This window comes from Lagopus muta, chromosome 15, assembly GCF_023343835.1.
Source record: "Lagopus muta isolate bLagMut1 chromosome 15, bLagMut1 primary, whole genome shotgun sequence".
Classification (NCBI taxonomy): domain Eukaryota; kingdom Metazoa; phylum Chordata; class Aves; order Galliformes; family Phasianidae; genus Lagopus; species Lagopus muta.
The window spans coordinates 1904165-1926791 of record NC_064447.1 but is presented as its reverse complement, the minus strand read 5'-3'; the positions used below and the strand labels follow the sequence as shown (position 1 = coordinate 1926791).

General features: G+C 53.2%; 2 protein-coding genes across 9 annotated transcripts in view; both read left to right on the top strand.

The window, feature by feature from the left end:
• NDUFB6 (NADH:ubiquinone oxidoreductase subunit B6) lies at positions 1–2248 on the top strand. The gene is made up of 4 exons (XM_048961660.1): positions 1–277; positions 354–446; positions 1046–1090; positions 2093–2248. The coding sequence occupies exons 1-4, from the start codon at positions 98–100 to the stop codon at positions 2156–2158; spliced, it is 384 nt and encodes a 127-aa protein (XP_048817617.1). The 5' UTR covers positions 1–97; the 3' UTR covers positions 2159–2248.
• Positions 2249–6745: 4497 nt separating this feature from the next.
• Positions 6746–22627, top strand: part of CAPN15 (calpain 15) — a 48736-nt gene continuing 32854 nt past the window's right edge. For 2 of the 8 annotated variants that reach the window (XM_048961610.1, XM_048961613.1), the window contains exons 1-4: positions 6885–7131; positions 11144–11492; positions 11579–11763; positions 20322–20641. In XM_048961610.1, the coding sequence (XP_048817567.1) occupies positions 20466–20641 (176 nt within the window). In that variant the 5' untranslated portion in view covers positions 6885–7131; positions 11144–11492; positions 11579–11763; positions 20322–20465. Of the gene's footprint in view, positions 6834–6884; positions 7132–11143; positions 11493–11578; positions 11764–15308; positions 15455–20321; positions 20642–22627 lie in introns of those variants that run through there. The other 6 variants (XM_048961607.1, XM_048961608.1, XM_048961609.1 and 3 more) reach the window with 6 other exon arrangements.

Sequence of the window (22627 nt, the reverse complement as noted above, 5' to 3'; positions counted from 1 at the left end):
TGACGTCAGTGTCGCGCGCCGTCGCTAAGGACACGGTGCCCGCTGCGCAGCTCCGCGCCGGGGCGGAGGCCGGGTTGGGGTCGGGTCCAGCAGCGCCATGGGCGGTTACACCGAGGACGAGAAGCTGCGGCTGCAGCAACTCCGCGCCCTGCGGCGCCGCTGGCTGCGAGACCAGGAGCTGAGCGAGCGGGAACCCGTGCTGCCGGAGCGGCGGCTGGGGCCCATAGCCGCCTTCTGGGAGCGCTTCCTGCAGCCCGGCGGCCTCTGGCGGCAGAAGGTGAGCGGGGCTGGGCGTCCGGCTCTGAGCCCCGGCCCCGAGCCCCGGCCCTGAGCCCCGTTCTGCTGTCCCGCAGGTGTTCAACGCCTACCAGACCAGCGGCTTCGTCTTGGTGCGGGTGCTGATCCCTGCCTGGCTCCTCCACTACTACATGAAGTACCACGTCTCGGTGTGTGGACCGCGGGGCTGGGGAGACCTCGGCAGTGCCTCAAGGGGGCTTTTGAGCAGGAGCGGGAGGGGGATTTTGCACGGGCAGATAATGGTGGGACGAGAGGGAATGGCTTTAAATTATAAGAGGGGAAATTTAGGTCGGCTGTCAGGGGGAAATTCTTTGCCCACAGGGCAGTGAGGTGCTGGCACTGCTGGCCAAAGCTGGGGGTGCCCATCCGTGGAGCTGCCAATGGCTGTGGATGGGCCCTGGGCTGAGCTGGGGGAGGGCAGCCTGCCCACAGCACGGAACCAGATGGGCTTCTGACCCAACCGTGCTGTAATTCTGTTACTGTCACTGATCCTGGGAGATGCTGGGACGGCTGCGCTGCAGCTGTTGGTGTGGGAGGGAAGCATGCATTGACCTAATGCTGGGATAAAGCTCCAGTTCCTATGGCTTTTCTGGCTGGTATTTTTTTAACGAGTAAGAAGGACCCCGAGTAGTGAGCTTTACATTTAATGGTGCATGTTTTAGAAGGGTTACACTCTCTGTTTTGGGAATTCTTTATCCTCCATCTGGGTGATGTTCCTTTTTTTTTTTCTCCTCCTCTGTGCTTTCAGAAAAAGCCGTATGGTATCTCTGTGTCCAATCCAGCAATATTCCCAGTAAGTCCATTCCTACCATCTTCTAGCTTTGTTAAACAGTGGCAGGGGAAGGATGGCTTCAGAAGTGGGGGTTGGTGCAGCAGCTGTGCAGGGAGGATTTCTGGAAGGAGGCACCTGATGCTCACAAGGCAGCTCATCCTGGAGCAGCACAGCACAGTGGATGCAGTGTTTGTTGAGCCCTTAGAGTAGACAGTGCTGATTTCTTTATCGCCTTCCTTGTCACTGCAGACTTGTAAGTATTTGGGCTGACAGCCCAGCCCCCTCTGAGCAGCAAACACCATCATCCCCTCCCAGGGCTCTGATAGTGCCTGTAGTGGGTTCTGTTGCTTGAGGGGCACGCAGAGACCACGGGGGGCTCACTGAAGCTTTCTTGTTTGGTTCTCACTTGGGACAGTGGATGGCATCTGTCAGACTGTTTGGTCTGTACTGCTTTCCAGTTGCTAGCTGATGGCGTAGCAAGTTGGCGAGCAAATATTCTCAAATAAAAGTTACACCCCTAACAACCTCATAGCAACGTACTGAAGGTCAGGCTGTGAGATGCTGACTTCAGCCTGATCACTGGAGCTAGGTCAGCTCAGCAGGCCAAGGCAGTGCCTGCAGCTTGAGCGAGCCGAGCTCAGGCATTGGGTTGATTTTGCTGAGGTTGTGGAGCTCTCTGCATTCAGCTGGATTTCGGGTTAGAGATGGCGTGGAGATGAGCAGGAGTGGTGCTGTGTGGGAGGTGGTTTTGCAGAGCTACAAATCCAGTGCACGTTTTTAAAGCAATATTCACTTTAAGTGCTCGGCTGCTTTTCTGTGGCGTCAAAAGGGTGAAGAGCGCAGATTTCACAAAATCTGGCTGTGGTTTTATGGCACCGTCTTGAGAAATGTTGAGGAAATTACACCGTTCAGAATAAATTGAGTTCTTGTTTAGAAGTGGGACAGCGCAGATTTACAGTGTGCTGCGTAAAGGAGTCGATTGTGTGCAGGAGAAAACCTCACCATGTTCTCTCATCCCACCAGGGGGACAGAATTCTAGAGACAGGAGAAATTGTTCCACCTCTGGCAGACGAACCTGAGCACCACTGACAGCTGAGAGCTGATGTCCTTCAGCAGAGAAGGCAAGAGCTGCAGCCACCTGTGTTCTCTCTTCTATAAAAGAGTCTTTGTTCTGCATCACCTCATCTTTTCTGTCATTTACGTTCTCCTTAGTCCAAACTCTCCCAGTCGATACTTACAGGAGAGTTTCCCTTGCTTTCATTGAGATTTAATGCTAAGCCCTGGTGATTTTTTTCCCCCTCTCCCCATCCCTTTTTTATCTGACTGTCGAGCAGTGTGGGCTTTACAGTAATGGTAGGGACAGTGCAGATCGCTGGGAATTATTGGGCAATAGTCTGCTCAGAGGAGGGCTGTCATGGCAAGCTCCTGCACACAACAGCTGTCCTCTACCAGACAGCCCAGCAAGCTCTCTTCTGCTGACTTCTGGTATTTACAGTGAAAATTAAGCTTCCTCCTGTGTCATCCCATGTCCCAGCCAATAGAGGGGAGCAGAGACAGCACCATTGCATAGTGGTGCCATCCTCCCCATCCCATGTGAATCGGTGTGATGTGGGTTTAGACACAGAATCCAGCTGGGAAGGAGAGCAGAGGCTCCCGAGTCATCCCAAAAGGTTGGTTGGTTGGTTTGAAGAGAAGTAGGAAAATGAGGTTCTGAAGAGCTAAGCCAAAATTCTTTACTCTTTCGCCTTCAACACTTCATTCTGTCTTCAGCCTTTCCTGACTCGGAGTCCTCCTGCCTTCTCTGTCCCCTATTACCTGTGGCATTTTCTACTGAGAAGTACCAGTCTTTAATCTAGTGCTAAAGCTGCAGATGTTTTGGTGGCTACTTTGGTGATAGAAATGACTAAAAGAGGAATTCTCAGTGTGCCGGGAGGCACGGAATGCGAAGGGCTGGAACAGGAGCATGGTGACCTCATGGAACTGTGTGATAGCAGCAGTCTCTGTTGACATTTGTGACGTTGGGCCTGCAGAGCTGTGGCCAACACGTGGATGAAAACTGTCCTGCAGTCAAAGGAGACCCAGGAGGCCATGGACCCCTTGACAGGCAGCCAGGCACATCCCCCTGCCTCCCATTCTTTGCTGGTCCCCCAAGTCTCCACCAAATATGCAGCCACCTCCACCCCTAGGTATAAGGCAGCTCAGAGTGGCTGCAAGGAGTGGGGGGCTGAAGGGTGGTGGTCGTGGGCTATGGGGAGCACTGGGGGCGGGGGGGGGGGGGGAGCAGCAGGATCCCTGCAGGTCATCTGGAGGCTCTGGGGAACGGGGACACTGTGGAAGCTAGAGGGTCTGTGTGAGGGCTTGAGGGATAGGGAAAAGTAGAGAGTAGGGAGGTAAGGGGGGTGATGGAGGGTTGTTGGTGGTGGTAGGAGACAGCGGGGTTGACAGAGGGGTTGGAAGGGTCTCACAGTTGGGCGAGGTGCTGTGCTTCCTTGCCGTGACTGGGGGTCACTGCCCCACCATGTGTCAGCTCCCCTGGCACAGAGTTGCCCAGGATCAGCTCTTCCCAAAGCAGCTACAGCCTGAAGCGATCCTTTGCCTGCACCAACTTGCTGCTGCTCAGCCTGGTCAGCCCCGATGGCTCTGTGGGCAGCGAGGCATCCCTTGTCCCCTGCATACACATGTCTTGCTCCAAGGATGAATCCAAGCCCACCGCCTCCACGGTGAGTGACTTCTAGGGATACCCTGCATCCCTGGGAGCTCCCCGGTACCCCAGCACACAAATGAAGACTGGGGACATTCTCACACCACTAGGGATGCCTGATACCCCCAGGGAAACACTGGCACTCCCCACCTGTAGTGAAAGATCCCCCAGAAGTGCAAGGCATTCACAGTACCTCCTGAGTTCCACGGGCATCACAGCCCCAGCACCCCTAGGGGACCCGACGGTTCTCCCCCTGATCACCCATGTCCCATGGAGGTGAGGCTTTGGTGGCTGTTCTAGGACACAGACTTGGTCCCAAGTCTCAAGGACTGCTGTCCTGTGTCAACCAGCACATGTAGAGCTGGTATATGGGGGCCCTGGGGTTGCCATAGGTAGGGAACAGATACCTCTCCCCAGAACAGAGAGGGGCTCGCCTGTCACAACCCCACCAAAAAAGACAAAACACGACAGAGAGCGTGTCATGGGATGGTTACAGCAGGAGAACTAATTATTACTGCAGGAGAATTGATCATCACCACGACTGTCCCACGGAAGAAGGCAGCGTGTGCCACACAGTGAGCAGGACCAGGAGCCCACAGCAGGACATCGCAGTGCTAAAAGCACGTGCAATGAATATTCCTCTGTACAAAAGTGTGATTCTTCCTTGGGGCTTTATCTGCACCTCTCTGAAAAGTCCTTCTGAGTCTTATTTACATCACCCCCATTTAGCACGAGAGGCTTTATCTTGACATTGAGATAAAAACTATTTGGGGTTTGTACAAGACCATTATCTTCAGTGTCCTCTTCATTGCACATAGGACCCCATATGCATGTGTGCACACGAGTACATCTACTGCATCACTGCACACCCACACACAAATGGATTTTTAGTCAAGAGTTGTGTATTCTTTGCACCTTTGTTGCACAAAGCTTTGCTACAACAGCTTAAGGACACGTGGAGGATCTCCTCATAAATAGGTATTGCATCGTGCGCTCTGAGCCATGGCTTTCCTTCAGAGCTCAATCAGGACCTTCTTGTTCCTTATGCTGTGCTTGAGGTGCCAGGACAGTGTGGAAAAAGGCCATGTAGTGGTCTGGAGTTAGGGTAAGTTGGAAGGTAAGGCTGGAGGGAAATGCTCATTAACAGCTTGCTGGTTTGGGACACAAAGGCTGGCAGATGCTCCGTTGGTTGGCCACCACAGCCCTTCCTCCCTTTTACCTGATGCCCCTCAAGCAGGAGCTGCTGGCTCCAGCACTGGCTCCAGGAGCTCAGCCAAGAAGTCTCCACATCCTCCTGTCCTCTGCACGGCTCTCTGTGCCATCCTTGGTGCTCGGCGAGCAGGGTGGGCTCCAGCTCAGCCCCACCACCATCCCACGGGATACCCATCCCTCACAGTCAGTGCTTAGCGTGATGGCTCACCTGAGGAGGAGACACCGCACATTTGGAGCCCTCCCAGTGCCTGCATTGATACACAGTGAGGTTTGGATGGCATTTGCTCGCTGGATCTCAACTGTGCAAATCCATGGGTGTGGGAGGCTGAACCCAGGGGAGCCAGCTGATGTCCTCACGGAGCTCTTGCTGCAGTCTTTGAAAAGCTGTGGTGACTACAGGAGGACCTTCAGGCCTGCAGGACAGCCACGTTTGCACAATCAGCCAAAAAGGGCTCAAAGGGTGACCTGAGCCAACCAGCTCCACTTCAGTCCCCAAGAAAAATCATTGCAGTGCATCCCCATTAGAAGCTATTGTTTGCAGGTGAAGAAAGGGCAGGGGAGCAGTCAGCATGGAGTTACAGTGGGCTTACAGCAACTGAAAAATGCAGTTGTTTTCTGTGATAACGTGGCCAGGTGTGATAGGGCAGAGCAGTGGATGACATTTCACTTCTGCGCAGCATTCAGTGCTGCTAAGGCATCTGTTTCCAAGAGCACCATTCACTGAAATATTGATGCCTCCGCTGTGTTGGCTGAACATTTGATTCTCCTTAAACCAATGGCAGAAATAGGAACTTATCTCAGGTGCTGCAATAAGTGGAATCCTCCTCTGCAGTCGTCGTTCTCTGTCACTCAAACACGTGCTGGTCAGCTCCATTTAAACGCCTCAGCTTAGCCATCTAAAATCGGGTGATGTGAACATGTTGCTGTGCCCTCCCACCATCCGGTACGTGAAGCTGCTTTGTGTCTGTGCACAGCTGGACCTACATGTGTCTCCTGGAGGCAGAGGGCTGGGCAAGCAGTGTCCTCTGAGCCCCGCGGCAGCAGCAGAGCTGGATGTCACAAGCCGGGCGCGATGTTTCACGATGCTGGAATTCCACGGGCAATGAACAACTGCATGAAATTGGATGAGCGAGTGCTGGAGGCTGGCTGTGCTGCTGGGGGCAGCCCTGGCTGTATGCACAGAGTGGGGGTGAGAGGTGGGGAGCAGCACCTGGGGAAGGGAACTGTGGTTCTGTGATAAGGGACTGGATTGAATTCAATTCTTTACAGAGAGAGCGGTGAGGTGCTGGAACAGCTGCCCAGAGAGGCTGTGGATGCCCCGTCCATCCCTGGAGGTGTTCAAGGCCAGGTTGGATGGGCAGCCTGGTCTGGTATTAAATGGGGAGGTTGGTGGCCCTGCGTGTGGCAGGGGGTTGGAGATTCACGATCCTTGAGGTCCCTTCCAATCCTGGCCGTTCTGTGATTCTGTGAGTTGCTGACCGGCTTCCGCACCCGTGCAACGGGAGCACGGCGAGTCACGTTGGAGCCGGGGCTCCCAGGTTTGCACAGGTTCCCGTCGCCGCGTGCCCGCCCGGCTCCAGGCGGACGGAGGTTTGAAGCAGCCCGGAGCCGAACCCTAATTTGCTTCACGCACCGCCAGGTCATTAAGAGATGCAATTAGCGGGGCGGGGACGGAGCGCGACAACGCTGAGCCTCGGGGTTCCGATCTCAGCACTGGGCACGCCCGAGCCGCGGCCTTCAGAGCCGCCGGCTGCGATCCCCGCCCCGCCCGGCTCCCCGCCCCTCCGCCCGGCTCCCGGCTCGCACCGCTCCGCCGCCTCCTTCCGCTGCTGCCGCGCGCCGCCGCTCGGGGTTTGTAGTTCGCTCCTGCTATTCACGACGGCCTCTGCGCCGTTTCCGCGCCGTAGCGTCCGGAGGGCGGGATGGGGCGCTACGCCACGGCGGCGGCGTAAGGGCGGGCGTGGGGACTCTGGGGCAAGGCCGGGCCGGCGGCGGAGCGGGAGGAAGGCGGCGGCGGCGGAACGGCCGTACGCCGCGGAGGAGGGAGAGAGGGAGGAGGAAGAGGAGGAGGAGGAGGAGGGGGCGAAGTTACTGCGCCCGGCGGGAAGTGCGGGGCCGCGGGCACGGCGAGAACAGCGCGGCCGCTCAGGTAAGCGGGGCCGGGGGGCCTCCGGGAGCGGGGGCCGCTTCCCCGCAACGGGCCGCACGGAGCAGCCGCGTTGCCTGCGGCCGGGCACGGGCCGCCCCCGCGCCGATCGGCACCACCTGTTGGAGGAGCGCGGCTCTGCCCCGGGGGGCTGCGGGGCCGGCGGGCTCGGGGGCTCCGTGCCGTCCCGAGGCGCTGGAGCTGTTCCGAGGGTCCGCTGCCGCGCGGCTCGGGGAGAGGAAGGAGCGCCGGCTCTCTGTGACCGCCCCATTTTCTGAGCTGCTCATCGGTCCGCATCCCAGCCCTCCTCGGCTTCGGGAGCAGGGAGTTGGAATGGCTGGGTGATGGGAGCTGTGTGTGCTGTGATCCTGGTATCAGGTTGGGATGTTGGGATGGGAGCTGTGTGTGCTGTGAGCCTGGTATCAGGTTGGGATGGGAGCTGTGTGTGCTGTGAGCCTGGTATCAGGTTGGGATGGGAGCTGTGTGTGCTGTGATCCTGGTATCAGGTTGGGATGGGAGCTGTGTGTGCTGTGAGCCTGCTATCAGGTTGGGATGGGAGCTGTGTGTGCTGTGATCCTGGTATCAGGTTGGGATGGGAGCTGTGTGTGCTGTGATCCTGGTATCAGGTTGGGATGGGAGCTGTGTGTGCTGTATCCTCATGGCAGGTTGGTTCCCCTGAGCACTGCCTTCAGACTGAAATCTTAGCATGCCATGGGCCCGCAGTGTGGATGGGTGGTTTCCCATGGTCAGACAGAAGGTACAACCGTGGAGCTGATGCTCTGGGGGGCAACAGTGCCTGGGCATGATGCCTGTTGATCTCACTGTGGTCACAGAATCACAGAATGGCCCAGGTTGGAAGGGACCTCAAGGATCTTGAAGCACCAACCCCCTGCCACAGGCAGGGCCACCAACCTCCACGTTTAATACCAGCCCAGGCTGCCTGTGCTCATGTTGGAGCCTCTCCTCACCCTGCTATGGGGCTCTTTGTAGGACCTCATCTTTCTCCCCTCTCGTGCTGGCTGTGGCTGGTGGTGAAGTGCAGCAGGATTGGGCTGTGGGTGAGGAATGAGCTGCAGGAGCATATGGGGTGGGTGAAGCAGCTGGTGCTGCTGTCCTTTGGCTCCGATGTGAATGTGACCCTACCGTGTGTCAGAGAGATGCGATCCAAAGTGCTGTGGTTTCAGGTAACTGGGGATGTTAGCTTGCTGTAACTTGTATCAGCTGCTGTTCGTGTCCGAAGCTGGTGCGGCTCCTTTCCCAGGTGGACCCTGAGGCTGTAGAGCCCTTTGGGGAGGTTTCATGTGACTTGGAGCCTGCCAGGCCGGATTGCTTGGTCAGGGAACAGGAGAACTGCAGGCTCAGTCTGGTGACTTGGAGCATACGGGAGCCCAAGGCGTGTGCCAGTCATGATGCTTTCTGAGTTGGAATAAAACAAAAGTGCTAAAGTTGCACAATACGGGGGAAAAAAAAGAAAAAAAGGCTGGGTGAGCTGTTCAGCCTGGCAGTGGCTGAGGGATGGGGTGAACCTCTGAAGGGCTGTGCTGCTGAGGGCTCTATCTGCGGAGGGAATGGCCCAAAGCCTGTGGCTGGGAGTGGGAGGCTTTTCATGGGGGAAATCTGCTGCTTTGGGTTGTCCTAGAGGTTTTATGGGAAGGCCTGGAGGTGGCTGTGTAACAGACTGGGAGCTGATAAACACGAAGGAGAGTGACTTTTTACATGGGCACGTAGTGACAGGGTAAGTTGGAAGGGTTTAAACCAAAAGAGGGGAGATTTTAGGGAGAGAATTCTTCACTCAGAGGGTGGTGAGGCACTGGCGCTGCTGCCCAGAGCTGGGGATGCTCCCGTGGATGGGCTGTGGGCAGCCTGAGTTGGTGGGGGGCAGCCAGCCCAATGCAGGGGTGGGTCTGGGGGGGCTGTGAGGGCCCTTCCCACCCAGCCGTGCTGTGGTTCGGTGCTGGGGCAGCACCCCTAGAGAGCAGCACTGTGAGCTGGAACATGGGGCTGTGAGGAAGGTCACAGGCAGTGCAGCCTTGGGAAGGCTGCTTATGTGGGTTGGATGTGAGATCTGGGGGCTTCCTCCTCCTTTTTCTGCCTCAGCAAGGTGTGCTGTCTGCACGCTCTCCCAAATCTTCCTGCACTTGGCTGTTTCAAGGGTTGTTGCTCTCCTTGTGCTCAGCTGAGGAAGGCACAAGGACTGCTGGTTGTGCACGAGGAGCATTTCACTCTTGCCTTCACAGCTCCCCTCCCTGCACGTTCTTGTCTGGGATGGTGGGAAATGACAGAGTCGTTCCCAAAGCTTGCTCACATTTGGTTTTAAAGGCGAGGAGAGGTTTTGTTTGCCATTTCCTCTCACCGTGGAAGAAAAAAAAAAGCATGCTGCCCGAGTGTCTGGGCAGAAGGGGAAGCCCTGGAAAGGAAATAAGATCTGAAGAAATGTGTCACCAGCAGAAAGCACAATTGTTTCTCTACATTCACAGCGCAGAGCGCAGCCCCGCTCATCCAGCTGCTGTTTGACAGCCAAGATAATGCATTTATATTGATGCAATTAGCAGGATGGGGGTTTTGCTGGATGGCTTGGGGGCAGCGAGCTTTTCAGTCTAACTCCAGCAAATAGATTGGGGAGGGCTGGAAAGCTGCCGTGGGTTGCTGCAATTGGCCCTTTGGGTTTCTGGAGGTTGAGTACATAACTGCTGCTATTTCCTATTGTGTTGTACCCTGCCTCACTGAAAAGAAAATAACTTGAGGGAACACGGGGTTATTTTTGCCAGCTTGAAATGATCAAGTTTGATTTCTAAAAACCCGAGTCTTTAGGCTTGTGCATTAGAAACAGCATTGGAACCGTATGTCTGTTCAAGTGCGCTTTGCCGATGGTACGAGCTCTGAAACGCATTCATAAAAGAGAAACAGCTCTTCTGTTCCTGCGATGCAGCCCCTTTTGTGGAACCCAGGGTGCCTGTTCAGCGCCGGGATCCAGCCTGGTGTTGGCGTTAGGGCTGATGGAGCTGTGTGCCTGCGGCTCAGCTGGCACTGCTTGGGCTCTGGGCGCAGCCAGGAGGTCTTTACTTTAAGCTGCTGGACGTTAAGCGGTTTGTCTTCCTAGACAATGCGTATGTGGACACATCTCCTGCAAGGAAAATGACGTGGTGTGCTGTCAGCTGATGTAGGCAGCTGGGGGTGCTCTGTCCTGCCGTGTTTAGCTCGACGCCTCATCAGCTCTGAGAAGACCTCTGGCTTTGCTGTGAGTGCATCGGCAGTGCTGCAGGCCAGGCATTCCCTGTGTTGTGCAGAGCTTTGGGCCAAAAGGGCCGGGGTGCTCCCTTCAAACCTTGATCAGAGCATTGCTTACTTTCTGCTGGTCCCTAAGCAGCATTTCTTGCCTGCTCCATAGCACTCTTCATGCGCTGCTTTGCTGTGGCTAGCAGTGCAGGCCCAGCTGTTCACACAAGTCCTCCTTTTCCTACTGCCTGGAATCTCTGTGTTATGCAAGGAGAGAAAATCCATGAATACTCCATAACCTACCCCAGCAGCAGCCCGACAAGGTGGCTGAAGGGGCAGGGAGATGGGCACAGAGCAGGGTCTGTCGCTCTCCTGTGCTTCTCCCACACCCCCCAGAATGCTCAGTGATGTTCTGGCTCAAACCTCATTTGCTTTTTTGCCTCCTCCCCAATCTAAAATAGAGATAGCAAAAATGTGCCAGCAAACCAAACGGTGGTGGATGGGGATTCTTGTTGCTCTGTCTTATAGAACTCCAGCCTAAAGGAGACTTTCCCTCAGTGTGAATGTCCTTAAAACACGTTGCTCCGAGAGCAGGGAGTGTGAAGAGGTGTGGGGAAATGCCCTGCAGGAGGGAGGGCAGCTGGGTTTGCTGGGGCTGGTGTTCAGACTCCATACCTTTTAGGGATGGGATGGGCACATTCGACAGGATCGCATTTGTACTTGGCAATTAGCTGTAAGTGCTAACGATGCTGTGACCACGCAGGGTAGTTAACGTGTCTCTTTGTGTTTCACCATGCAGGCAGCGTGCCCCTCCAGTCCCTGCACAGCAATCCTGCCCTGCTGCTGGTTGTGGAGAGCTGTCCAGAGCCCTCATGGCTGGGATCCTGCCGTGCTCCTGAGGCGCTGTGTTATTCAGCACAGCGAGGCTGAGCGGCCGCCTTGCTTGCAGGGTTAGCAGGGCGATAAATCACAGCCAGAGGGGCCGAAACCTTGAGTGAAGAGTGCGAGCCGACTCAGCAGCAGACCAAGCTCTGTCTCCAGGCGAACCGAGCGCCGGCCCATCGCCAGCCTGATGCTGCAGGAAACGCGGAGCCTTCTGGGAGCTGTAGTTCGAGCGGCCGCTGACTGAGTGACCCAAAATGTGAGAGGTTGGTGGCGTGGGCTGCTGTGATGCCGATGGGCCCCCAGTCTCAGCAGCCCTTATTCTGACGTGTCCCTCCTCTCTGTTCCCCAGCCTGGTGCAGCTGCCGCTCCTCCTGGCAGGCGCAGCGCGTTGCCAGGCTCTGTGCAGACCATCTAGCATGCTCCTCCGAGCGGGCCGTGCAGCTGGCGCCTGCAGCAGCCGTTCCATTCCGGGGACGCCGGGCTGAGCTCACACCAACTGGGCATCATCGCACCCGCAGAGCTGAACTGTCTTGGGTGAGAGGCTTTTCTGGCTACAGCTGGCTCTGTGCTGGGCTGGGAGGGACTGGAAGGAAAAAAAAAAAGGCCTTTTCTCGTCTGTTTTGTGAGTGTGGTTACCCCTGCTGCTTCTCTCCCGTGCCTCTTGTCTTTCTGTCTTGTTTTAATTAATTCCTTCTTGAAGCGTTCTCCTCTCTCTGTCTGTGTGAGGGCCACGCGCTCTGATGGGCAGGGATGCTGGCCTGGTTTTATCACAATGAAGAGGAAACTGAGAATGGAAGAGAAAGCGTGTGGTCATTGCAGCCTTAAGCTGTGGAATCTGTGTGCCTGACTGAGGATGTATATGAGGCAATGCATGAGTGGGAAAACTAATCAAAGAAATTCTGCATTGCATTTCCTGTGGTGACTGCAGAGCCCTGGCAGTTCCCAGCACGAGCACAGCAAGGTCCTTTTCTTTGAAAGCTTGGCTGCTTTCAGAGTAGTGGTTCAGAGCCTGTCCTGCAGGGCCAGGTGGCGTGCAGTGGGCTGAGCTTGTGCTGAGGACGTGCCTGGGGCATCCCATGCAGGGATATGGTGTTGTGATGGGGTAGAGCTTGCATACAACTGAGCTAAGCTAATGTGGCTGTTCTGGAGCAACACGTGTTGACCTTTTGGGGCTGGCTCTGCTGTGCTACAGCTTTCTGAAAGCATCTGAGTTGGTTTTCAGCCCCTTCATCTGGAGCATAGTGTTTTCCTCATGCGATGGTTATGTTTGTTCAAATAATTGCTCTCATGGGCGAGTACTGCTTAAGGCCCTGTGTGATCGAACACATCCTATGGCTTCAGCTGTATTGGCATAGCTGTATGGTGAAGCAGACAGCAATCCAGTATGGTTATTCCAGGGAGGAAAGGGGAATGTCATAATGGCATCAGGCACCACTGTATCTATATCACCTCAGTTACACCAGATGTTTTTCCGGCCAAATCCAGAGGTAGAAGAGAGGAATGGGCAAGAATTTGGTGCTTTTCCATAAGGTAACAGCACTGAGCCGTGCCTGCAGAGAAACCATCTTGCCCCCTCAGGTTCATTCTCCCTGTCCCTTCCCAGTCCTCTGGGCTCCTGGTGAAGTTCTCAGCCAGTCTTACACTTTTATCTTCTGGTTGTTTGTGATGGAAATGCCAAATGCCACTGCTGTCTGTCAGGCTCACCCTACCTCTGTGCTTGCTTGAGGCACAGCCAGAGATGTGATGGTTTAAATTGAGGTTGATTGTTTGGAAATTGGGACATGATGCTTCATTAAAGCAAGGAAAGTTTGAATTGCATTCAAGTGGCAGAAGGAGGCATGTGGTACTGCTGCCCTTGTGAAAGGAGGCTTTTTTTGGCTCTGGACGTGGCAGTGCACTGAAGACTGGGATTTGTCTCTAGCAAAGGAATGCAATTGGATGTGGTTTGGGTAAATTACATATTTATTGTCTGCCTGATGTCTGTTGAATTAAAGCTGTGGCTGAAGCGTCTGGGGACAGCGTGCTCAGGGGACATCTCCTCCTCCCTCTTCCTCTGAGACTGCTTTCACATCTGTGCCCTGGGCTTTCGCTGGCTCTGAGACTGCACTTCTTGCTGCAACTCTCTTCCCCTCCCTTCTTCAGTGGCCGGCTCTTCATCTGCTTATCTGTCAGCTTAGCATGATCACAAGATACAATCCCTGGTGTCCTTTTGGGTGTGACCTTGCGTTTGTGCTACGCTTGGGCATCTGTGACTCCCCGTGAACTCGAGTGGCACACAGCTGAGATCTGCCTTTCTCAGAGACCAGGAGGAAACTCCTGGGTCAAGTCCAGTTCAACACTGTTGGGTCATCTTGTGCAGGTCATGAACTTCACCAGGAATTAATTGTTGGAACTGACTGCGTGCTTTTCCCCAGCACTTCTGGAGCAGTTGGTCCAGAGATCTCCACTTTGAAAGGCTAGAAACTCTCCTCTGACTTCCAGCCCTTTCAGCATCCAGTTCTCCTGGGCTGGTTTCTTGTTCTTGTGCCACAGCAGTGTTGTCTTGCAGATGAGAGATGACTTGCAAATTTTGTTTTCCTTCCCTGGTTCATTGTAACTTTTGTCCTGTGGCAGCCTGGCTTGTGGTGTAGATTTATCCTGAGATATGCGAAAGCTGCTTTGTTTTTCTGTTGTTTCTCTCTGGGAGGTTGGTGTTGTTGAGCCTGTTTATTTCCATGTTGTGCTTTTGACTGTTCTAAGTGCAGGTGGAGCTCTGAGCTGCACAGTTGGAGTGTTAGTGAGTGCAGAGGGGCACTTTTTGCATTGCTGTCACTTCTCTTTTTTTAATGTTTGTCCTTGCTACTTTTGCAATCTTGCCCATTCAGGAGGGAGAGATGTTGTCAGAAACAGCTGAATCAAGGTGAACTTGATAAAGCAAATGTATTGGAGAGCCAGTGCCTGGCTCTTAGTCGTGTTTATCTCTAGCTGTGAATGTGCAATAACAACAGTTCTGTTCTGCACAGGCTGGCACAGCCTCAGACTGGAAGATCTGCTGTTTACCAATCAACACTCTGCTGTAAGTGAGAAGGGGAAGAAAACGTTTTATTGCTGCTGGGTAACCCAGTGTCTAGTTAAACCTATCCGAGGGGAAAAAATAAAGAAAAGGAAACTAAGAGCACACGTGTTACTCAAGATGCATTTTTCCTGGCAGGAGGCCCACGTGTGTGTTTTTCCTGCAAAGCATCCCTGCTTATGCTGCTTCCCGTTGAAGCTGCAGCGTATCAGTAGCAGCAAATAAAGGCTTCCTGGTTGTCACAGTGTGACTGGTCTCAGCAGGCAGTCTGTCAGGGTGATTTTGCAGCCTGGCATGTTTTGTAGCTGGGGTATTCTGTGGGCTGAGGAGGATGACAGAGCTCTGCTGCCAGGATTATAAATGCACAGAGAAGAAGATCTGGAAATTGGATCTGTTGGTAAAGCTTCCCAAGACTGGATGCTGCGGCTTGTCTTGTTTTGTTTCTTCCCCTCGTCTCTCTGTCTGTGGCCTCACTGGGATGTTGCTAATGAGATGAGCCGTGCCAGCCCACACGCTTGTTAGCGCTGCACTCCAAAGGCAGCCACAGTTGGCCACTAAACTGGAAGATACAAGTTGCCCTGCTGCACTTTGCTGAAGTAATGCTAATTGACTTAATAGAGCACGCGGTGGTAGAGGTTTGTTTGTTTTGTGTTTTATTCTGTGCAAATCCAGGCCCTGCTTCTGCTGTGGCTTTGTTGCTGTTTTTCGTGCTTATTCAGGTGGGCCTTCCCACTCTTTAGTGATGGAGATGGGTTTGAAGTTAACCTTTATTTTGAAGAAGCCTTCCTGTCTGTCGTCTTCACCACAGCTTGTAATTAAGTTGCCTATTTCCCATTTCAAATCTGTATAATCCCCTCTCTCAAAGTGACCGTGATGGATCTCCAGTAGCTCACTGGGTAATCTATCACTGGTTTACAGTGTGCTGTGCAAGGGAGAAGAGGAAACTTTTCAGGCTTTGACGCTAATTGCTTTGTGGCTAAGCTGGCTCTGCAATAAATCTACTTTTCCTATCAATCTTTTGCTTCAGGCTTTGGACACCTCTTCCTCTGCCTGCATACTTATGAAGAGTCAGTGCTGGGCATTGAGTGCAGCTCAGCCCAACTCAGCTGATGTGTATGAGTTTCTTCTGGGTTAAAGTTGGGCCAGAACCTGTTTCAAGGCAGCTGAAAGAAGGTAAAGATCCTCAGGCTTGCCTTTGCATGTTCATGTCTGTGGCCAGAAAGGTGTGCTGCTGTTCTGGACTTTGCTGAAGTGTAGCATGAAGTATGAGGTCCTGTTATGTGCTGGTCTAGGTTTCCAGGTTAAATTATCTTGTTACCTCATTAATAGCCCATCTAGAAAACTGTGTCCAGGCACCTAATTTCATTTAATTAGATTTCCACAAGTGGATCAGCAATTTGTATCTTGCTGTGATTAGGAAAACAGCTCATTTGCAGCTTCCAGTCCCCTGGATTTTCATCTTGGGCCAGGAATCCTGATACTGGCCTCTCTCCTCCCAGCCCTACTGCCCTGTAATGAACATTTGAGTGGGTAAACTTCTCCCTTTTCTGCATCTTCCTGCCCTCCCATTTGTGGTGCTGTGTAATGCCTGGCATCCTCGTGCCTGGTGAGACTGAGTGCTTCTTGGCCCTGGCAGGTAGAGCAGTGCCTTGAGTCACAGGACTGTGTCCCGAGTCGAGCTGTGTGCTAAGCCTGAAGGCTGAAACAGCTTCCCACTGGGCTGTCCTTCCTGTTAGACCTATGCCTCCTCAGTCTGCTCCTGGAGGGACTTTCCCACCCCTGCCTTCCGGCAACTTTGCAAGGAACTGGAACTTTCTGACAGCTTAATTTCCTGCCAAGGCTGCAGCACTCGGGCTGCCTTACATTGCTGGCTCAGCAGGTGAGGGTGGGAAGAAAGAGCAGCAAAACTCCATTTCTTGTCACCAAGACTCCAGCTTTGTGCAGGACGCTTACTTGATCAGCATGGGGCATTTGGTTTGCTTGGCTGTTTTGCAGCATGGGTCTTGCTGGCAGCCGTGGGAGCTTTTGCTGTGCTTGAGCCATAGAGCTCTCCTTGAGTTGGGGTTTAGCATCTTGGATTTCAGTCTGGCCTGTTTCTGTGTGATATGGATGTCTTACTGCTTGTCTGCTCTTTTCCTGCCTTGTGGGGAAAAAGAGAGCTTGTTCTCCCATCCTTCCCTGCTGTCTCTTCTTTTATCGAGGTCCTCTCAGCATGGTGAATGCAGATCGTGCTCAGCTTGGTGCCCATGCCTGCCTTTACACATGCACAGGTTTTGCCACCCTGCTCTGAGCGGTGAGGAGCTTGGCTGCTTGTCACTTGCTGTGTACACAAATGCTTGAGCTGCTTTTACTTGCTTGGTTGGTATGACACCATCAGGCCTCTGTGCTGCGTCCAGCCTTAGTTACCTGTGCCTGACCTCTCACTATTTGGGTGGGGACGTCTCAGGAACCCTTGTTTCAGCTTGCAAGCATCAAGTTGCATGTGTGTAAAAGCAGAGAGCTTTGCTCCTGAGGGTGAGAGCAGGTCCAGCCTTTCTGATGCCCAAGGCAGGGACGTGCACACAGTTGAGGGAAGAGAAGGACTGGTAGTGGCAGCCTCTGTGTTGTAGCAGGAGGCTCTCATCTTCCTGTGGCACAGCTCTGAGGATGCTTTTCCTCCAGGTACGTGGGGGGACGCTGTGAACAGAGCTGTATGGTGTGCAGGGCAGCTGTGTTTTCATTGCTGGGTCCTAGCAGAGAAGGCAGTAGGTCAGAGGTGACTGTATGGCATTGAGAAACTAATGATGTGACAGAGTCTTGGTCTTAGGTGTGGGAGGCTGAGAGCAGCGAGATGTTGGAAGACTTGGGCAAGAGCTGAGCTGTGTTACGTGAACAGATAGATAACAAAAGGAGCGTGGGGAGCATCTATCACGTACCAGGGGGCTTCTGCACACAGGACCAAGTGAGGTGAATCTGCCCTTGGCATTTTCAGGGGCTGGAGCAGCTCCAGAAATCTGTCTCTTCCTGCTGCATGCCGGAGGGAAGAGCTTGGGCTCAATGCTAGAAACATCTTGGGACAAGCTGGTCCTGCAGTTTCCTAGTTCCACATTGGAACATGTGAGCTAGGTCTTGTTTTTCTTTTATCTTTTTTGTTTGTTTGCTTATTTGTTTTTCACTTCAAAATGGAAATCTACTTTGGAAGGGAAGGTGATTGAGGACATCTGTGCTTGGCTTTGCGTGCTGTGGCAGAAGGGCTGGGACCCAACCTGCTTGCTGGTGTTGAGGCATAGAGCTCATCCTGCACCCTGGCAACCTCTCTGCTCTCCAGCAGCAGGAGCAACCTCTGCAGGGAAGCTCTGCTGTCCTGAGCTTGCTGCCAGAGCCTGCTGCTCCCAGTATCAGTGCAAACTGAGGAAGGGTCTGCCTCGCAAACCAGCGTGAATGCATGCGAGTGACTTGGAAGCAGAAAGATGAAATCTATTTTAGTTTTGGAAGCAATATTTTGGGAGCAGTTAAGCAGTGCCAGTTGAAACCTGATAATTATCGCAGCTGCAAGGGGTAAAAAAAACCAAAATCCCAACTCAGCATCTTACTAAGGTGCTTAACTGCTCATTTCCATGAATGAGTTCCACCCTTCCTGAGACATTTCAATCTATTTGCTTTGTTTCTTCCTGTCCTGATGAGGTAGGTGGAAGCAGTGCTTTATTTATTAGAAGGAAAATCCTGTTCCTTTGTGCCAAGGCAGAGGAGCTGCTGGCAGTTTGCTCCCCCTGAGGTCTGCTCTGCTCAGCATGGGCTGTGTACCTGCATGGGGTGTCTGCTGCCCAATGGGAGAAGCTCCTAAAAAATAAAGCTCAGTGCTTTCGGTGAGGCTTTCCTCTTTGTAGCCCTTTTTAATTGACCCCTTCCCTTGCTGGGGTGTAGTTTGCAGATTCTCATCTTTCCATCTTGCAGACTCTTCCTTTGCTTATTGTTGGCCAAAGGCGTTTTCTGGCTCAGCGTGGCAAGCAGGTACGTGTTTTGCATTGAGCTGCAGCGATGCCTCTCCTCCTGTTTGCAAACAGACTCCATTCAGTGCTTCCCTCTGCACTGTTTGCTGGCTGCTCTCACCTGGTGTGAAGGGTAACCCTGGAGAGAAGGATTTACTGCTTTGCCCAGAGAAATCCGATTTCACGCAGCGCTCGCAGCCAAGCAGCCCGTATAGACCAGACAGTCTTGGAGATCACCAGGACTTAGCAGGGTTATCCTGCACCTATTTATAGGTCCCTGCCCAGCTCCACCCACCGTGGGGTTTTAAAGCAGGGTTCCCAGGCTCTCTCCTTTCTGCAGCCTTGCTCTGGTCCCCGGTGCAGACCTGAGGAGGAGGAAGGGCTGAGACGTGAGCGACGCGTTGGGAGCCAGCAGCGATGCCGGCAGCAGGCAGGTCTTGTGCCTGTTGTGGTGAGCTAAAACTGGCGCTTCTGCACGTAGGAGGAAGAAGCAAAGGGCTCTGCTTTTCCAGCTCAGGACTCGGAGGAGGAAGCGATCTCGATCCAGGCTGTGGAATGGCTTCTTTAGGCGGTTTGTGCAGGGGAGAAGGCTGTTAGCAAATCGAGCATCCCACCTTCTGCTTGGCACTGCCTGGAGTGAACTCTGCGGGGCTGTTTCTGCCCAATTTGCTTTTACTTTGTGTGTTTTCTTGTGGGAAAACACAACTCCTAAGGTGAGGCAGCTTGTTCTCTCAGCAGGGTGTGAAACTGGGCTGTCTCAGTCAGAGTTGAACTGATGACACTGGGAGATACTTCCCCTCACATCACTGCTTTCAGTTAGCCAGGAAATCAGATTTGTTGCAAGCTAATTGCCCAAGTTGAAGGAAATGAGAGAGGAAGTGCCAGGGATCCACGTTGGCTGGACCTGCAAGAAATCAAAGTCCTGGTGTTGTGCAGGGAGCTCAGTGTGGAGATGTGATGTCTTCAGTCTGCCTGGTGCACAGCAATTAGGCAGACCAATTACAGCAAAGTAATCGAGGTAGGGAAAATGGTGTTCTTGAGCTTTTATTTTTACCAGTTCTATTTCCTTAGCACAGGCTTTGCAGGTTGCAGAGAAGGCACCATGACAAAGTAGCTAATGTTCTTCAGTTAATGGCCTTATGCAGGCACGTTTCAGTGTTAAGCTTGTAGCAAACTGCACCTGCTCCTTGAGCTGCTGCATTTGAGAGGCTGTTATCTATCAAGGCCTTTCTTGGTCCCTCAGAACAACCCCGGGATTGAAGAGCTGTATTTTAGGAATCTTTGTTTCAGCCTTTTTGCTGTGCAAAGTAGATTCTTCGCAAAGGTCTTTCTACAGTTCATTCATCTCTGTAAATCCTGGTGGGTAATTGAATAAGCTCAGCTGTGCTAATTTTTTCTTCTTCCTCCTTTCTTCTTTTCTCTCTGTTAAATGTTCCCTTGATCCGCTCCTTCTGACACGCATCCAGATTGCCGTGCCTCTCTCCTTTAAGGAGACATATATGTTTAAACTTCTTTGAATGTCAGAGGACAAGAAATGTTTTTGGGTTTTAACTGAGATTCTAAGAAGCGTGAAAGAGAGAGGGCGAAAAGGAAGAACGTTCAAAGCCCCAAACCCACTTCTTTGGGTAGGGGAATGCTCAGAATCTGCTAAAAATTGGCTTGAGCTGAAAGAGAGTATTTAATTGCCCTGGTCACAGCAAACATACTTGTGCAGACGGCCAGTCAGCCCGTATGCAGCGTTACTGCAGTGTTAGTGGGAAGCAGGAAAAGAGGGATATTTTGTTTTACGTACATCCTCCCTGCAGACAAACCTGAGCCTGGAAAGTCCTGGTGCTTCCCTGGGGAGATCCTCTTCTGCAGCCCTGCGCTCCACATCTCCAGGCAGCAAAAGCAGGCTTCGGTGACGTGGCCCTGGTCAGAGCATGCACTAACATGCACGCTTCTGCTTCTAAGACAGGAGGGGTGTTGCTGAAATCATACCTTATCTTTCTCTCTTTTTCCTTTTTTTTCTTTTTTTTTTCTTTTTTTTTTTTTCTTTCCCTTTTCTCTTTGTTTTTTCAACTCTTGATCAGAACCGACCTTCCTTTCTCCAGCGAGTCGGGATCCTTACAGCAGCCCATGCCGCAGCGCCTCGCCTGTCCCACCCGAACTGCCTGTGCCACTGCCTTGGACCTAACCTAGGATAAAGCTCTGCGTGGCCTGGGTAGGGGGGAACCATGGGGAGCTCTGCCTCGTCGCTGGCCGCAGAGACGGAGTCGGACCATGGCTTCACTAGCCCACCCTACCCAGGGCACCCAGCTGTGGGCTGGTATAGGAGTAGTCACGGTGGTCCTGTTTGGGAAAGTGACCTTATAACACGGCAGCAACAGAATTTACACCACCGGCTGCGAAGGTAAGGAGAAGGGGAAGGAGCCTGCTTACCTGCTTGCCTCTCAGCTTCAACCCAGGGCAGTGCAGTGGGGACGAGTCGCTTTGCGTCCTGCTGAGCGTCGGCTCTCATCCAGAGGCTCAGTTCTAGCCCTTGTGAAACTCAGAGCCGAGTTTCCACCGATAGGAGGGTGCCAAACCTCATCTTATTTACCAGGCTGCCAGTGTTTCCTGCAGAATAACTGCAGGACTCTTCCCACCTCTTCCTCACTCACCCCAGTGGTGGAGGTGTCTACCTGGGAATGAGATCTCCATTCCTTTAACAAGCTTGCCACCTTCTTGCGGCTCCCTTTTCACCTCCCAACTCACTGTAACTGTCAAAGATGAAGCATTATGACTCCAGGGTGAGTGGGAGAAGTAGCAAGGGTCTTTGAACTTAAAAGAGCAAGAGATGCTGTTTTTGTGACAGTGCAGTGAAATGCTCTGAGTACCGGATTGTGGGGAACAAAACACACCAAAACAGACTCTGAAAAAGAGCTCAGTGTTTCCTGCTCTCGCTTTCTGTCCCTCCTTGATAAAATCAGCATCTCAAGATGTGCCTCTGAGTCATTTGGCTGTGCTCGTTCCCCATCAGCCACCTGAGAGTGAGGAATATTTCCTCCTGTTAGAGGGCTGTGTGCTGCATTCAGGCTCTGCTAGGCTGAGAGGTATGCTGAAAGCAGCTAAAAATCCCCAGCCTGGGGGCTTGACTACAGAGACTGCCGTGTTTAATGCTAACACTATCTGAGCCTTTGCCTGAAGCCTGCTTTCTGTAGTGCCAGCCTGGTTGGGTGTCTGTACTTGCTTGAGTCCGTTTGGAGCCACTAGTATTTTAGGAATAGCTGCTTGCTTCTGAGAGTCCCCGAGCTGTTGTGGCTTTCCACTGGAGGCGTTTGCTGTGATGGTCACGTCCTATCTGTGGTGTAGTCCTTGTTTTTGTTGCTGCTGCCAGTCCCAGCAAGTTTACTTCCCAGTGTCTGGTGTTCGACTCGGGGAGACCCCAAGGCACGCAGCGTCGCGCTCTGCTCCTTTGTAGGCCCTGCCTTGGGTTTCCTAGTTGGGCTTGTAATGGCATGGAAGCAATTAGTTGTTGTCTTTGCTCTCAGTCACGTGTCTGAGTTCTAGCAATGCCTAAGATGCTTTTAAAGGCTGTTTTGTGCAGTTCCCCACCACCACTGCTGCGTGTCCCAGCCTGCAGGGCTGCCCATACTGCTTGGACCTGCAGCTCTTGGGGGATCGTGCAAACAGAGTTGGGCCCTTCCTGCAGGATGACTCCCTCCAAGCTGCTGCTTTCTCCTCTCTTCCCCAGATGAGCTGAGGAAGGTGTGGAAATAGCAGCAGACTGCCCTGGCACTCCTGTGCATGGTCAGCACTGCTGTTCAGGAGCCGGCAGTGCGAATCGGTGCTGCAGGGTGATGTTTGTGCAGCCCAGTTTGTGCCGGCTCTGCCTGCTGCTCCCCATCCTGAGCCTGCAGCCTGCTGGAGCTGGAGAAATTACATGAAATCCTAATGTAGGATCCTAATGTAGAAGTACATTTCCTGCACAGCCAGCCTCCGCAGCGGGGCGGATGTTGGGGCAAGCACAGGAACTTCTGCTCTTTGTGCGGATAAAGGCAGTGTCCTGTGAGGAGCAGTTCGGTGAGAATTATGCTTTTCCTCTGCTGAAGGAGAGAGCTCAGCCCAGCTGAGTGCTGCGTGGTTCCTGGAGACAGGAAAATAGCTGGCCATGATTCACCGAGCAGCCTCTGCGTGGGAAGGACTTGCTTTAGGCGGTGATTATGGAAGCGGGTTCAAAAGACGTGCTGAGATCAGCCGGGCTGCCAGGCATCAAAGTCCCCACGGTTCCCATGGTGAGACTGGTGCAGCAACGGGGTGAAGCAGCAGCAGCTGCTTGGTTTCCAGAGAGAAACAGATTAATACACTCTTCTTTTTTAAAGAAAACAGAAGTCAATAGAAGCAGTCCAAGTAGGTG

Bases quoted from the DNA above. Each gene is read 5' to 3' on its own strand.
- NDUFB6 (XM_048961660.1), top strand. From the start codon at position 98: ATGGGCGGTTACACCGAGGACGAGAAGCTGCGGCTGCAGCAACTCCGC. The intron at 447-1,045 runs GTGTGTGGACCG...CTGTGCTTTCAG, and splicing joins ACATGAAGTACCACGTCTCG to AAAAAGCCGTATGGTATCTC. The intron at 1,091-2,092 runs GTAAGTCCATTC...TCATCCCACCAG, and splicing joins CCAATCCAGCAATATTCCCA to GGGGACAGAATTCTAGAGAC.